A 14625-nucleotide genomic window follows, 5' to 3' on the forward strand; every position below is an offset into this window, starting at 1 on the left:
GTTGATTTTATTACCTAGTCATTGTCAACTCAGTGGCATTATGCATGCAGGTGACATTTCTACTATGTGGTTACGAAACCCCATCGGGTATGTGAATGTGTTTTATTTGGCCCTTACTCATAAACAACTTTTAATTAAAATTCTGTAGTAATGACCATGAAATACCCACTTTTCTAGTTTGAATCCATTAAGGAATATTTATTGAGCTCAGGGCTGTGATGAGTTCAAAAGAATATTTTCATTTTCAAGCTGCAAGCTACTATGCAGAGTATAACTTAACTATGTTATTTTATAATGGAAAAACTGCAACATAAATATAATAAGTCATCTGTACATAGTCATTTATTTTTGTCAAAGCTGGGAAATTGTCATTATCTTTTGGTATTTACTCTAGTTCTTCTTTCTTAGTATAAGGCATGCATCCTATTGAGGGATACAAATAAGACCTCAACATTCTGGTGAGCTATTATTGTATTAGAATAAGCCCCTCTGCTTCTTTTTTCCCCCCAGCTAATGAAAAATAGATTTTTCATCCTAAAGCAATTAAAGGTTAAAGATGATTGGAAAGTGGATTTTGTTGGCCTACCTGACTTAACTGATAATATGTTATGGAAAAACATTGCTTATTACTATGAAGTTGAATATACAAGAGGTATGTTTTAGTTGTTTTTTGTTCATTTTTTGGTGGATAGGTAAGAGTTGTGTCTGACTAATAATGGTAATGGGCTATTTATCAGTTAAATGCAATTGGATAGGACGTTTTCTAGCAGATTATTTCATGAGACATCTGCATTTTTATTAGAGGTAAAAATTCCTTTTTTCAAAATTAACAATGAGATAATGATCAGCTATTTTGTGGGAAAATGGAGAGTAAATTGAAGGGAACAAAGAAGCTATCCCAGAACACTGTGATGTTGCCTTTTATTATGTTTTTTTTTTTTTCATATTTCAAATGTGTTATAAAATGGCACAAGAGTTTTGGTGTTGATTATTTTTAACAAGGCATTGTTCCTGTGGAAACTGAAAAAGAGTGTCAGATTGGAGTATTTTCTGGAGAAGGGAGATGTATGGTGTAGGAACTCTGCACCCTAATTTGCCTCACTGGGGTATGTCCCCCAGAAAGACCTTCTGAACTCCTCAGAAGGACTCTTAACTCTCCATTTGCCACAATGGAGCCATAAACTGACTTCTAATTGACCCAACTGCTGTGTTTTCTTAATAATAGAAAAATTTAAATATGTTTGGGTATTTGATATTAGGGAAGTACTATGAATTTTCTTTGGTGTGATTGTGACATTTGCTTTTATAAGGGAATATATTTTTGGAAGCTGTAAACTGAAGTGTAGGGCTAAACTGTCACATGATTTGTACTATTCACTCTTAAATGGTTCAGAGAAGAAAAGATAAAAAGATGAGGCAAATATGATAAAATTTTCACTGTTGAACTTAAATGATGGATTTGTATAATGTAAGTCATTATACTATTTTTATAATAGTATTTATTTTATACTATTAGATACTATTATACTATTATTATATGTTATACTATTTTATAATAGTGTTATTTATAATAAAATAACACATTGTTTTACTTTTTCTGTATGTTTGCAGATTTTACAATAAAAAGAAAAAAAATTTTTTTAAAGATTTATTTATTTATACAATCACTGGATACAGTCAGAAGCGCGGGAGGGTGAGAGAATTAACCAAAGCCAGAGAGGGGAACAGAATAGGCAGACTGACAAGTACACTGCTGAGGGGAGCAGCAGGTGGCAGGAGAGGTCTGTGCGCCATGTGGAACCCTCGCCGGCGGCCAGGGATCGAACTGGTGCTGCAGAGGCTGCAGGCAGCTTTGCAACCCAGCACTCAACCTCTGTGCCACCATGGGAGGCCCAAGAAAATATTTTTAAAAAGAAAAACATACCAGTAACTAAATTTGAAGATGCTTCACTTTCTTATAACAATAGTTACAGCATTAATATGTGCCAAAATCGATTCAGCATTTTTAAGCTTTGTTGATACTCACAGACGAAAACTTAAGTAACAACTTGAGTACTTGTAAAACATAAAGTATGGTTGACTATCAGTTAGATTTTAATTATTAATTTGAGTATATTTTCTTTTTCTACATAGGAACAAACTTGGAAATGGGTGACACTTTGATGCAGGAATATGTGAAGTTGTGGGACATAATTGTGACACTATCAGAGATTGACAATGTTGGTGAAGCCATTCCTGTGAGAATAACATCCAGACCGTTTCTTACACAGAAAGGATTGTCTAGAGGTACTGACAATCTTTAAATGTTGACTCACTCAGCACAGAGAGAGAGATTGACAGTATGATACTTGTTCAGAAAATAAACTGGCCTTTGTTTAAGTTTTGTTTTTTGGAATGGTTAGTCTTCCTTATTAGTGTCTACAACTTAAACACCTTCTTTGTCATCCCACTGTTTTATTTGTTTCTATAAGTGTGCACACACTCACATACACACATGAGAACACAGGAAAGGAAGCAGCTAACATTTATGAAACACCCATTCTGCCATGTATTGTGCTTTGTCTGGTTTTAGAAAAGCCCTGCTTGTGGTTTTATCAATCTCAATTTACAGATAAAAACTTGGGGAGGTTTTCTTGAGTCATTTAGTGATTTCTGGATAGAGAATAGCTTTGAATTTATGTGAAATTGTGTTTGTCTCCATGTTATGCCTGTCTTACAAATTTCCTATGGAGAAACCAGTTTGAATTTAAGTAGTCCTCAGGAGATTGTAGTTGACAGATTTGACAGTCTATTTATGTAGAAAAATTAGGACTTAAATGAAATATATAAAGTTTCTTTTTAAATGTCAATCAGAGGCAGAGATTACTCTATTAATATTGGTGATTAAATGTAGGTAATTTTTATTACTAGAGGTAATTTTTATAAGCTTTATAATATTTCTTTTGGTTTATAGAAAAATTGCACATTTTTTACTGTGGTTCAGAATAAATATTTGTCTTTTCTGATTGCATGGTGATTTCCTTCCTGATTTTATTTTTCAAATTCATTCAGCTTCAGTTCAAATTAAATTCTAACTCAGTTGAAGTATTATTTGTTTTGTAATAAATGACACAGATGTTTAGCTTTGCTATTCCAGAAATAGTTGCAGCACAATGTCAGATTATTAGTAGAATTTGATGTTCAGATATTTATTGTATTCTTAATTGCCACCAGGGTCAAAACAAGAAATTCATCAATCAGAACTCATTCCTCTGAAATCTGAGCTTGTAGTAGATTTTGCTGGAGATGTTTTGTCAAAATTATCTTTCCTAAACAGGTATTTATAAAAAAAAAAACTTTTCCTGTTTGTGACATTTGTATTTTCCTATTACTGAATATAGTGAGCTGCTTATTGTTGTATTTGTTGTGAATATATGATTAAAATTTCACACAGGAAGATTAATTTTATAAGAATTTTAGTAATTTTCTCTTGATGTTTGATTATTATGATTTAAAAATATACTTGCATATTTTGAAAACAACTTTCCTTAATTCCTCACAAATATTTCCTTAACATTTATTCTATAATAGATATGACAGGTTCATAATTAAGAGAACAGGTGGCTCGCTTTGGTGGCAGCCAGATATACAGATTAAAGACCAGATGCAGATTAATTATGTACATGAATCTTGAAATCATTAAAAATACTCCAGAGTAAAAAAATATTTCCACACACATATCAATATGTGTGAATCAAAACCATATTTTTAGTGCAACAAAGCAAGAATGAGGTACTGTGATATCACTTATGTGCAATCTATTAAGTGACAGATATGAAAATGCATGGACATGACTAATGCAGTAGCTATTACTTTTTAGAAGGGAGAAGAATGATATTTCTGATTAGTATCTAGGAGGCTTGAAATATATCTACAATGTTTATTTCTTTAAATAAATAAGGTCTGCATAAAAAGAAGGCAAGGAACCTTCCTTCCTCATGGAGATTAAAAACCACACTACTGGAAGACCATTGGACTAATGAGGAGATCAAAGAAGAAATTAAAAAATTTTTTGAATTGAACAACAAGGAGGACACCAATATCCTAAATGTATGGGATGCAGCAAAAGCAGTAATAAGAGGAAAATATATAGCAATAGAAGCTCACATCAAGAAACAAGAAAGAACGCAAAGAAACAACCTAATCTCGAAGCTCAAAGATCTAGAAAAAGAACAACAAAAAAACCCCAAAACCAGTAGAAGAAAAGAAATAATAAAAACCAAAGCAGAAATAAATGAAATTGAAACTAAAAAAACAATCCAAAAGATCAATGAAACCAAGAGCTGGTTCTTTGAAAAAATCAATAAAATAGACAAACCCCTAGCCAGGCTCACAAAGGAAAAAAGGGAGAAAGCACAAATAAACAGGATCATCAATGAAAGAGGAGAAATCACAACGGACACAGCAGAAATCAAAAGAATAATCAGTAACTACTATGAACAGTTATATGGAAACAAGTTTAACAATCTAGAGGAGATGGACAAATTCCTACAACTCTACAATCACCCAAAGCTAGATAAAGAAGAAATAGAACACCTAAACAGACCAATTACAATTAGCGAAATTGAAATGGTAATCAAAAACCTCCCCAAAAACAAAAGCCCAGGACCTGATGGATTTACAAATGAATTCTACCAAAGATTCAGAGACGAATTAGTGCCTATCCTTCACAAACTCTTCCAAAAAATTGAGAAGGAAGGGACAATACCAAACACGTTCTATGAAGCCAACATTACACTAATACCAAAACCGAACAAGGACAACACAAAAAAGGATGGAGACCTTGAAATAAGTCATGGCTTAGAGTAACAACTTGAAAAATTGCATGTGTATTTATAATGTATGCCTTTGTTTCTTTCTGCAGTGATGACATGGCTCTTCTAGATCTTTCTAGAAGAGAATTTGATGACTGCAGACACTGGCGTTCTTTTAAACCTCTCAGTGATGAATTTGAAAGGACCAAGTGCATCAGTAGTGGTAAACAAACTAATATTAAGAAACATTTTCAGCATTCTCATTTAAGAATTGTATCATGTCTATAAGAAGCAATGACTCATCTAAGATTAATGAAGTTTAATTTGTCATATCCTTTTCTCCTTTTCTCTCTGATGTCATAAAATTTCTTTTTTTTTTTTTAAGATTTATTTATTTATGCATAGAAGAACTTGGGTACGGGGTGGGGGGAGGTAAGAGGATTCACAAGACAGAGTGGGAAACAGAACAGGCAGGTTGACTGAAATACATTACTGAGGGGAGCAGTGGGTGAGACAGGAAATGTCTGCTGTACCATGTGGGTCACCTCCCTGGTCGAGGATTGAACTTGTGCTGCAGTGGCTGCGGATAGCTTCACAATGCTGAGACTTAATCCCTTGAGCCACCAGGGAGGCCCTACCATACAAATTTCTAACACCTTTCATTGCAGAACTGAGATGAAGCTAATTCCTATGGTATGAAAAATGAGATTCCATTTCTTAGATTGCTACACTAGCTTATTTACCCTTATTTTTAAAGTTCCTTTAGTTCTTTGTTCTTCTTGGTTAGAAACTTCTGTTGTATTATTTTTATAAATCTTATTAAATAATAAGATTCAATGTTTTTATTAATAAGGTTATATTGGTCATGTTTGCCCACATTAGTAATTGTATTAATTACTTGTTCTAAAAAATTATTTAGCTATTTTATTTATTGAGTAAAATATCTTAAATATTCAAATAATCTAGTAATTGGGACAGTAAAATATTATGGGCCAATATAGTTTTATAATCTTGGTATTTTCCTGGATTTCACACTGGTATAGGAACATTATTAAAGGAAAATTAAAAATCATTTACACACATTGGGACTCCTTATGGCATGGAAAAATGGCAACCAGTTTAGTGTTGCAGATCTCTGACATACGTGTTCTGCATGTATCCTGTATATAGAGTCCTACTGTGTGCTCTGATTTATGCTATTTTCTGGGAGTATAATAGGAAACATGAAAGGTATATTTTCCTCCTCACACAGTCCAGTAGGGAAAGAAGATATATAAAAAAGCATCACAGAGAGTTTTTTTAACTTTTCCCTATTATTAAGGTTTTGACATAACGGATATTTATTTATTTATTAAAAACTTCCTATTAAATTAGCATTGCATTATATTACTTTATATATTTCAGGTGATTTGTTCTTGACCCTATGAGTAATGTCATCAACAATACCATAGAGCTGGAGTTTTTTCTTGTGGTTTTGTTGCACTGGATGAAAGTAGGCATAAGATCATCATTGACTTTTTCTATGGGCTACATTCATATGCCTAGTGTATCGTAATTAAATGAATATACAAATAAAAGAAGCTGGTCTGGATCCATGATATTGTAATATGACTCAATAATTTGAATTTCTATATCTCAGTCACTAATATTTCTATAATTAGATTAATGCAAACTTTAAGATTTAGTATCAAAGCCTTTCTCATGAGTCCTCTCTTAATAGAACTCTAATTTATAGATAGCATTGTCAACATATTTTTAATAGCTTGTTTTTAGCCAAATTCAAAGATTCTAAAAGAAGAGAAATACAGGTGTATTGCATTACTTTTATCATGCCTTTGAAAAATCTTTGACAGGAAGTGGATCAGCAAGCATTGTAAGAGACCGAGCTCGAGAAAATTCTGTGCAAAAGATGAGAACAAACCAGGTACAGTCTTGATCTAACAGGGCTCAGTCATGGTTGGGGTGTGGGGGGGTCCTTAGGCTCTATTCTTTTCATGTAAGACTCTCATTAACAATATTCCGCATTGTATATATTTGTGATTTCATGTGTTAGCAAAAGAAAAAAATCTCTTAAAAATTTATAATTGTCATAAGAAGTATACTCTAAATACTATGTATCATAAAAGATAAAACAATTTAATCTGTTTAAAGGCTTATAAAATTAATAAAAGTATAAAGAAGAAACTAAAAATTCTAAGAAAACCTTCACACAAAGTTAAGCACTGTTAACATTTTGATACATTTCTTTGTAGATATTTTCCCTTTCATATTTTATTTATTTATTTATCAATTATTGAGGCAATATTGGTTTACAGTGCTGTATGTGATTTAGATATACAGGATCATATCCTTCAGATGTATGTTACCTCACCATTCCTACTACCAACACACCCATAGTCTTCCACAATAGTTCACTGCCCATTCTATTATTAAAAACCTTTTGAAACACAATTAATTACTTGAGACCCTTAATGTCCTATTTGATGTGCTTCTTTCATATTAGGAATGATAAACTAATGACGAGATACTAAATATTTCTTGCAAAAGTATGTGTTGTTCTGGAAACAATTATTTTAATTGCTGCATGGACATTTTTCTTTTTCTTTATTTTTCAAGACAAATGCAGGAACACATATTGAAAAAAATCAAAAGAGACAGGTGGCAAAAGAAGAAAAAAAAGAGGAAGAAAGATGGAATAACTTGTCCCCAAGTATTATAAAGGAAATTAGAAAAAATCTTAATTCTGGCATAAAAAAATTAGAAGACTTTCTCCAAACATGCACTGTTAAATCTGTAAAATTTATTGCAGAGATGGCAGGATTACGTGCTTGTTTCAAATTATGGAAAAAAAACTGTTTAAAACCAGGTATGTAAAAATACTAATTTTAGAAATTCCTTAAACAATAAAATGAGAACAGAAGAATTGATATGTACAACATATTCTGATTCTTACTCCTTATACTGATTTTGGAACTCTGATGTCTAAAGAACAAAAAAATTCCTTTTGTTTGATCCAGTAATAGCTTCATAGTCATTTTATATGTCATAATTTTATGATTATTTTCTTTAATCCTTAGGATAATCATGTGATATGAGATCTATTATTAGTGTCCTTGTTATGCATACGAAGACAATGAGGATTAGAGAAGTGATTTTCCAACTTCTTAAATCAAACATGGGCATGTTAAATTTGAATTTTTGATAAACAACTTTTTATTTAATATGTGCCAATCAATATATGCTACAACTGGATCTCTTGTATTTTTATTTGCTACTTTAACTCAGGAGACCTCACTCTTAAATGCAGTATAATATTGTTATTATGAGCTCCTCAATTATTAAGAATGAGTCATGTAAATATGCTTTCTAAAAAATCTGAACAGTAGAGTTAAATCAGCTTTGGGGGCTTGATTAATATCTTGTTTAACTTATGCCATCCATACCAATGTTTTATTTCAACAGAAGCAGAGTCCAAAGATATAAACATAATAATTAACTTGATGAAAAGGATTCACATAATCCATGAAAAATATTCAGAACAATTACAAAATACACATCGACAAAAATTAGCCAAATATTTAAAATATATTGGATTTGGCAACTTGGCATACTCATTATGTCATCAGGTAGATGCCATAGGAAATATTACATGACATTCATATATATATGAGTGTGTGTGTATGTGTGTTTGCATGAAGTATATTATGAAATATATTTGGAATTAGTATGTATTAAATTATATTAAATTAACCAAATGTTAGCCATGTATTATCTTATATAGACATGTCCATATAGGATATATTTACCTAGAATAAATTACCATATATTTACCTATATATATATAAAACCTTATATTTACCTAGAATAAATGTTTTATTGATACTAGAGGTGTTAAGGTCTGAAGGTCTATGTTCCCTCCAATTCATATGTAAAAACTTAAAGCACCCCTCCCACCCCCAGAACGATGGTATTTTTTTCTTTTAACATTTATCATTTTTTACATTTTTTAGACAATATTTGCTTCCCCCCACCACCTCAGATTGAGTCCACATAGAATATCCTTCCCCAAGGCACCCATGCACCATCACCTCAGACCCCTGTGCTCCTACCTTCCTCCCTCTGATCCCTCTCTCTCCTCCTCCCCTGCAGGATGTTTCTGGTTTATAATTGCCTGATTTTGCTTTGTTGTGCTTTGTACTGTTATTATTTTATTTACACCGATGTCTTATTTGGTTTCCCCATATTCCTGTTATAAGTGAAACCATCCGATATTTTTCTTTTTCCTTCTGGCTTTTTTCACTGAGCATACAAATGATGGTGTTTTGAAATGTGGCCTTTGCAAGGTGACTAAGTCATGAGAATGGAACCCTCATGAATGGAATTAGTGCTCTTATAAAAAGACCTCAGAGTGTTAGCTCATCCCCTCACCATGTGAGGTTGCAATGGAACAATGGCTGCTGAGGGACAGGCTTGAGCCAAGTCTGTCAGGGCCATGATTTTGGTCTTCCCAGTCTTCAAAACTATGGGAGATAAATGTTATTTATTTATTTATTTATTTAAAAAAAATATTCATTTATGCATACAAGAACTGGGGTATAGGCCAGAAGTGTGTGTGTGGGGGGGGTGAGAGTATTCACCAGAGACAGAGAGGGGAACAGAACAGGCAGACTGATGAAATACACTGCTGAGGGGAGCAGTGGGCGAGTCAGGAGAAGTCTGCTGTGCCATGTGGGTAGCTCCCTGCCCGGGGATTGAACTCATGCTGCAGTGGCTGCAGACAGCTTCATAGGTTGTGTCTTAACCCCTTGCGCCACCAGGGAGGCCCAAATGTTTGTTTTTTAAAGCCATCTCATTCATGGTATTTTTGTTGCAGCAGGCTCAATAAAATAAAACACAGGAGTTGCCCATCTTACTTAGAATAAACAAGGTTCCACATATTTGATCCCTGGTTACCTATTGTTTTTGTATCTGTTTTTTTTGACTGAGTATCACAATAGTTATTTCTTCTGTATGAATGCTTCTTCTCTTTTAGATGAAACATCATCTTACCAAAGATCATATATGGCAGCTTGGCTTGAGACCATCTGATCTCAATATTTTCTCTACTCCTCCTTTTCCATCCCAAGCAAAGTCACTAAGAAATTTCCTTGTTTCTCTCTCTTCACAGCATGTATCATTATCTGATTTTTTTTTGTTTATGACTTCATCATTTGTTTCCTGTTGTTCAACATTAGATGTCAGTTTTACAGAAGCAGGGTCTTTATCTGTCTTATTTCTTGCTGTACTCCTTATGCAGTTAGTTTTAAAATATCTGTTCAATAACTGGAAAGAAGGAAATAGAAAGGCTAGAAGGGTGAAGGAAATGAGAGAATGCTCCTGTGGATGCTATTGTTGCTTGTAAATTATGTTGTCTATTTATTTATTTATTTATTTATCTAAAGATTTATTTATTTATTTATACAAGCACTGGGTACAGTCAGAAGTGCAGGAGGGTGAGAGAATTCACCAGAGTCAGAGCGGGGAATAGAACAGGCAGACTTACTGAAATACACTGCTGAGGGGAGCAGCAGGCGTGGCAGGAGAGATCTGTTGCGCCATGTGGGACCCTCGCAGGTGACCGGGGATCGAACCGGTGCTGCAGAGCCTGTGGGCAGCTTCGCAGCCCAGCGCTCAACCACTGCACCACCAGGGGAGGCCCTATGTTGTCTATTTAAATGGGAGTTTCCTGAAAAGAATTAAAATTTACTCTGAGAAAGATGAATAAACTTAATTTTGCCTTAACTTACAATTATTTCTGAGGAATATCCTTACACATACTCACTCTTTAAACTTACTTGTTTTCAACTGTTACTGTGAAGCATTTGAAGAGAGTATATTTTTATGTCAAAATATCTCTCCAAGTAATTCCTTGAGAATCATAAGGAGAATACATGTGTGAAGGGGAGCTATACTTGTCCTTTTGCTTGGTCTTGGTAAAGCAGAGGATGGAAAGGATTGCATTGCGGAGAAAGATACTAGCTAACTCAGGATAACTAGCCAGGAAAAGGAAGTACAGTTATTTTCCACTCTCTTTGAACTAGTTCTTCCTCAAATGACTCCATAACTTTCCCAAATTTTCATATTGACCCGCCACAGAGATTTTTTCTTCTGTTAGTGTTTTCATTTCTGAAGAAAGTTAAAGGGTCCATACATTTTTGCTACTTACATCTCCGTCCCATAACCACGGATGACTTTGGGCTTCTCCTCAGGTAATGCTGTAGCATCTCTCTGGGGAGCTTGAGGCCACCTTAGCCAGGGAACCTTGTTCACTCCCATCACACTTAGTGCTCGCTATGGTCCTGCATCTTGATTGTCCAAGTGCCGTACTTAAAATGCCTGGCACTTAACACAGCTTTTCAACCTTGCAGATATAGAAATGACTTAGACTGCAGAAAAACATCTTAAGGCAGAATGTGATATGAACTCATAGTCCAAATCTAACAATAGTATGGGCTAGACATCTCTTTATGTGGTCATTCTATATCTACCTCATATTCTAAGAATTTTATTTCCTATAAAGGGAGAGCTATGTTTCCTCATTCCTTTGAGGGATCTGAGAAGTGAGGAATAAACAATTTTCCTAAACTAAATTCAAAAGTTCTAGGCAAGGGGCCTCCCCGGTGGCGCAGGGGTTGAGCGCTGGGTTGCGAAGCTGCCCGCAGCCTCTGCAGCGCCAGTTCCATCCCCGGCCACCTGCAAGGGTCCCACATGGCACACAGACCTCTCCTCCGCGCCCGCTGCTCCCCTCAGCAGTGTACTTCGGTCCTTCTGCTTGTTCTGCTCCCCGCTCTGGCTCTGGTGAATTCTCTCACCCTCCTGTGCTTCTGACTGTACCCAGTGCATGTATAAATAAATAAATAAATCTTTAAAAAAAAAAGTGATAAAAAAAAGTTCTAGGCAAGAAATTATTTCTCTCTTTAAAAAAATGAGGATGATGTACAGAAATTGGCTCCCCACAATAGCCAACTCTTCCAGATTTGAAATAAGGTATTTTTTTGTTATTGCTTGACCAGAAGCTTCTCTTAGAGGTTTTTTTCCCCCTCCTTTTTTTTTTTTTTTAAACAAGAAGGTAAATAGAAAAATATCACGGGTATTTAAAATTTTTATCTCTATTTTTGACAACTTTTAAATGAAAGTTTTTCTTGCTTTAAGTCATCAATATTTCAATGCATGTTTGTGGTTGATTCTCAACCATAACATCTCAGTATTGACATTTATATTTTCCGATGCTTTGCTAATAATATCATAATTGTGTTATCAGAACTTCAAGAAGAAAGGCCATGTGAAATATGTGAGTTCTTTAATGATAAGAGTTTTTTGTCTATTGGTAGAATTCTTTGAATAAAATAATTTTAAGATAATATGTATTTATTATATAGATCCTTATGAGAGTATTTCCTTAATTAAATATGTCCTTTTAAGATTGAGATGTGATTCTTAATTGAAACACACTTTTATTGTGTCTTTCTATGTATGGGGGGATTTTTTCCTATTTAGGAATTATTGAAGATTACGCAGATTTGTAATTAAATGATTTCAATTTTTATTCACTTATATTCCTACGAAACATGGTATGATCACATAAAATGACATTTCAAAAATTACAATGATGATATAGCAATAATTTGTGTCTCAGGTATCAGAATTGATAAAGAGAATAGAAATCTTGTCCTCCTTTGCTTATTTTGATATTGGTTATACAATACTAACTTGTTCATATTGAAAGAAACATGAAATAATAATCTCATTAAAGCAAAGAAAATCTTACATGATTGGTAATAATTTCTTTGTCCAGATTAAAAAATTATGAAATAGCGTGAAAATCTAATATTTTGTGTTTGTTTTAGGTGAAGGAGTCAGGTACCAAGAAGGATATTTCTAAATATTCAGTTGACATGGGAGCAGCTCGTTTTCAATTAACATACATGGGCCCTTACTTATTTCGAGAAGAAAGACGTGATTCAGATCCCAGGGTGAATCATTTTATACCAGACATGTGGCAGGTATTTATTTATTTTTTATTTTTATTTCTTTAAAGATTTATTTATTTATGCAAGAGCTGGGGTGCAGGCCGGAGGGACTGGGGTTGAGAGCATTCACCAGAGACATAGCAAGTAGCAGAACAGGCAGATTGACTGAAATATACTACTGAGGGGAGCAGCGGGTGAGACAGGAGTCTGCTGAGCCTTGTGGGTCAGCTCCCTGGCCAGGAATCAAACTCATGTTGCAGTGGCTATGGATAGCTTCATAGTGCTGAGACTCAAACCCTTGCACCACCAGGGAGACCCATGGCAGGTATTTATTGAAAAGATCCATAGTTTGGAAAACTTGATAGGAGCCAAGGTTCTGATTTCATAGTGTGTGACAAATTTTGGAAATGTAAACCACTGTATTTAGAATGTAACATAATCTGAAAATATACTATGTCTTGAGCTAAGAGATAAAGGAATGCCTCTGAGTCAGTTAAATGACCGACTCCATAAATATATGGTATATTTTGCCTGTATAGATACATATACATATATCTGCAAGCTTTTAAAAATACATTGATATATATATATATAATTGTAATTGTATAACTGTAATACATATATAGTTGTAATACATAATTGTAATTCAGCCATTAAATCCCAGTGTGTCTCAGAAGAAACTGTAAATACTAATTAGCCTGATGTATAGTTGATGTTGTATTTGACATGAAATTTATATTTGCAAAATAAAATGTGATATCTTTTTCTCCTTTAGAGGGAGCTCCTTGATGTTGTAGATAATAATGAATCTGCTGTGATTGTTGCTCCAACCTCATCAGGGAAAACCTATGCTTCTTACTACTGCATGGAGAAAATCCTGAGAGAGAGTCATGATGGGGTAGTTGTATATGTTGCTCCAACAAAGGTACTGTGTCCATGTGGCACTCTGTGGCTTACAGTGTTTTCCTCCAGTGTAGCTTGTGCTCCTAATCGTAGGGAGGTACCATGGTGTGCAGGCTCCAGGACTGAGGCCCAGGTTTGAGTACCAATGTGCTGTGTGATCACCTCAACCACATTTGGTTCTCCTTAGTTTCTCACCTAAAATTCTCCACTTGCACAGAAAAGATAATAGGTTTACTTCATCTGATTGTTCTTAATATTAAATGTGCAATACATATAAAACACCTAATATATTGTCTGGGTGGAGATAATGATCAACAAGTGGTACCATTTCCAATCTTTAATTTAATTTAATTCCTTATTTAATGTTACTCAATTTATTACTCAAACCTTCATAGGCCCAACACTTATTATTATATGGCAAGACCTAACACTTTGGAAAATTTTGCTGAAGGAAGACATTTGATATTTGTACCAGGATTACATGACTTAAGAGAGTATAGACAAGTTCTTGAAAGAGTCGGAGAGAGAGAAGTAGCAGTCCTCAGTTTTACCACCTCTGTAGTCGACATACATTTAGGAATAATCAGACTGTTGAAAGTGCTACAGCAATGTGAATAAAATAAGTCAACATGCTCTTGCTAAATCCGAATTCCCTCATCACCTAGAAAAGGATTCGGGGTATGCCTTTTGCTTTCCCTATGACTTAATTGCAGGTCTGAAAGAAGAGATTAGGAATGTTAATGTTGAGTGGAATCTATCATATGATCCATTTCTTTCACTAAACAAACATAGTGACCTTTTAACTGTGCTGATCATTGAGTAGCCAACTAGACAATTGCAGAAGAACATCGTCTAATTTCTCCCATATACACGCCTATCACACTGATGTGGCATAGAATTGTTGGTGTTTGTTTTCTGGC

General features: G+C 34.2%; 1 protein-coding gene across 1 annotated transcript in view; it reads left to right on the forward strand.

The window, feature by feature from the left end:
* Positions 1-14625, forward strand: part of LOC311169904 (putative ATP-dependent RNA helicase DDX60) — a gene marked incomplete at both ends in the record, with an annotated part of 70591 nt that overhangs the window by 15101 nt on the left and 40865 nt on the right. The window contains 7 exons of the mRNA XM_084232149.1: positions 511-652; positions 2134-2237; positions 6589-6717; positions 7410-7659; positions 8256-8419; positions 12680-12835; positions 13578-13727. Coding sequence (XP_084088275.1) covers positions 511-652; positions 2134-2237; positions 6589-6717; positions 7410-7659; positions 8256-8419; positions 12680-12835; positions 13578-13727 — 1095 coding nt within the window. The remainder of the gene's footprint in view (positions 1-510; positions 653-2133; positions 2238-6588; positions 6718-7409; positions 7660-8255; positions 8420-12679; positions 12836-13577; positions 13728-14625) is intronic.

Source organism: Talpa europaea (assembly GCF_964194135.1).
Source record: "Talpa europaea genome assembly, chromosome: 4".
Classification (NCBI taxonomy): domain Eukaryota; kingdom Metazoa; phylum Chordata; class Mammalia; order Eulipotyphla; family Talpidae; genus Talpa; species Talpa europaea.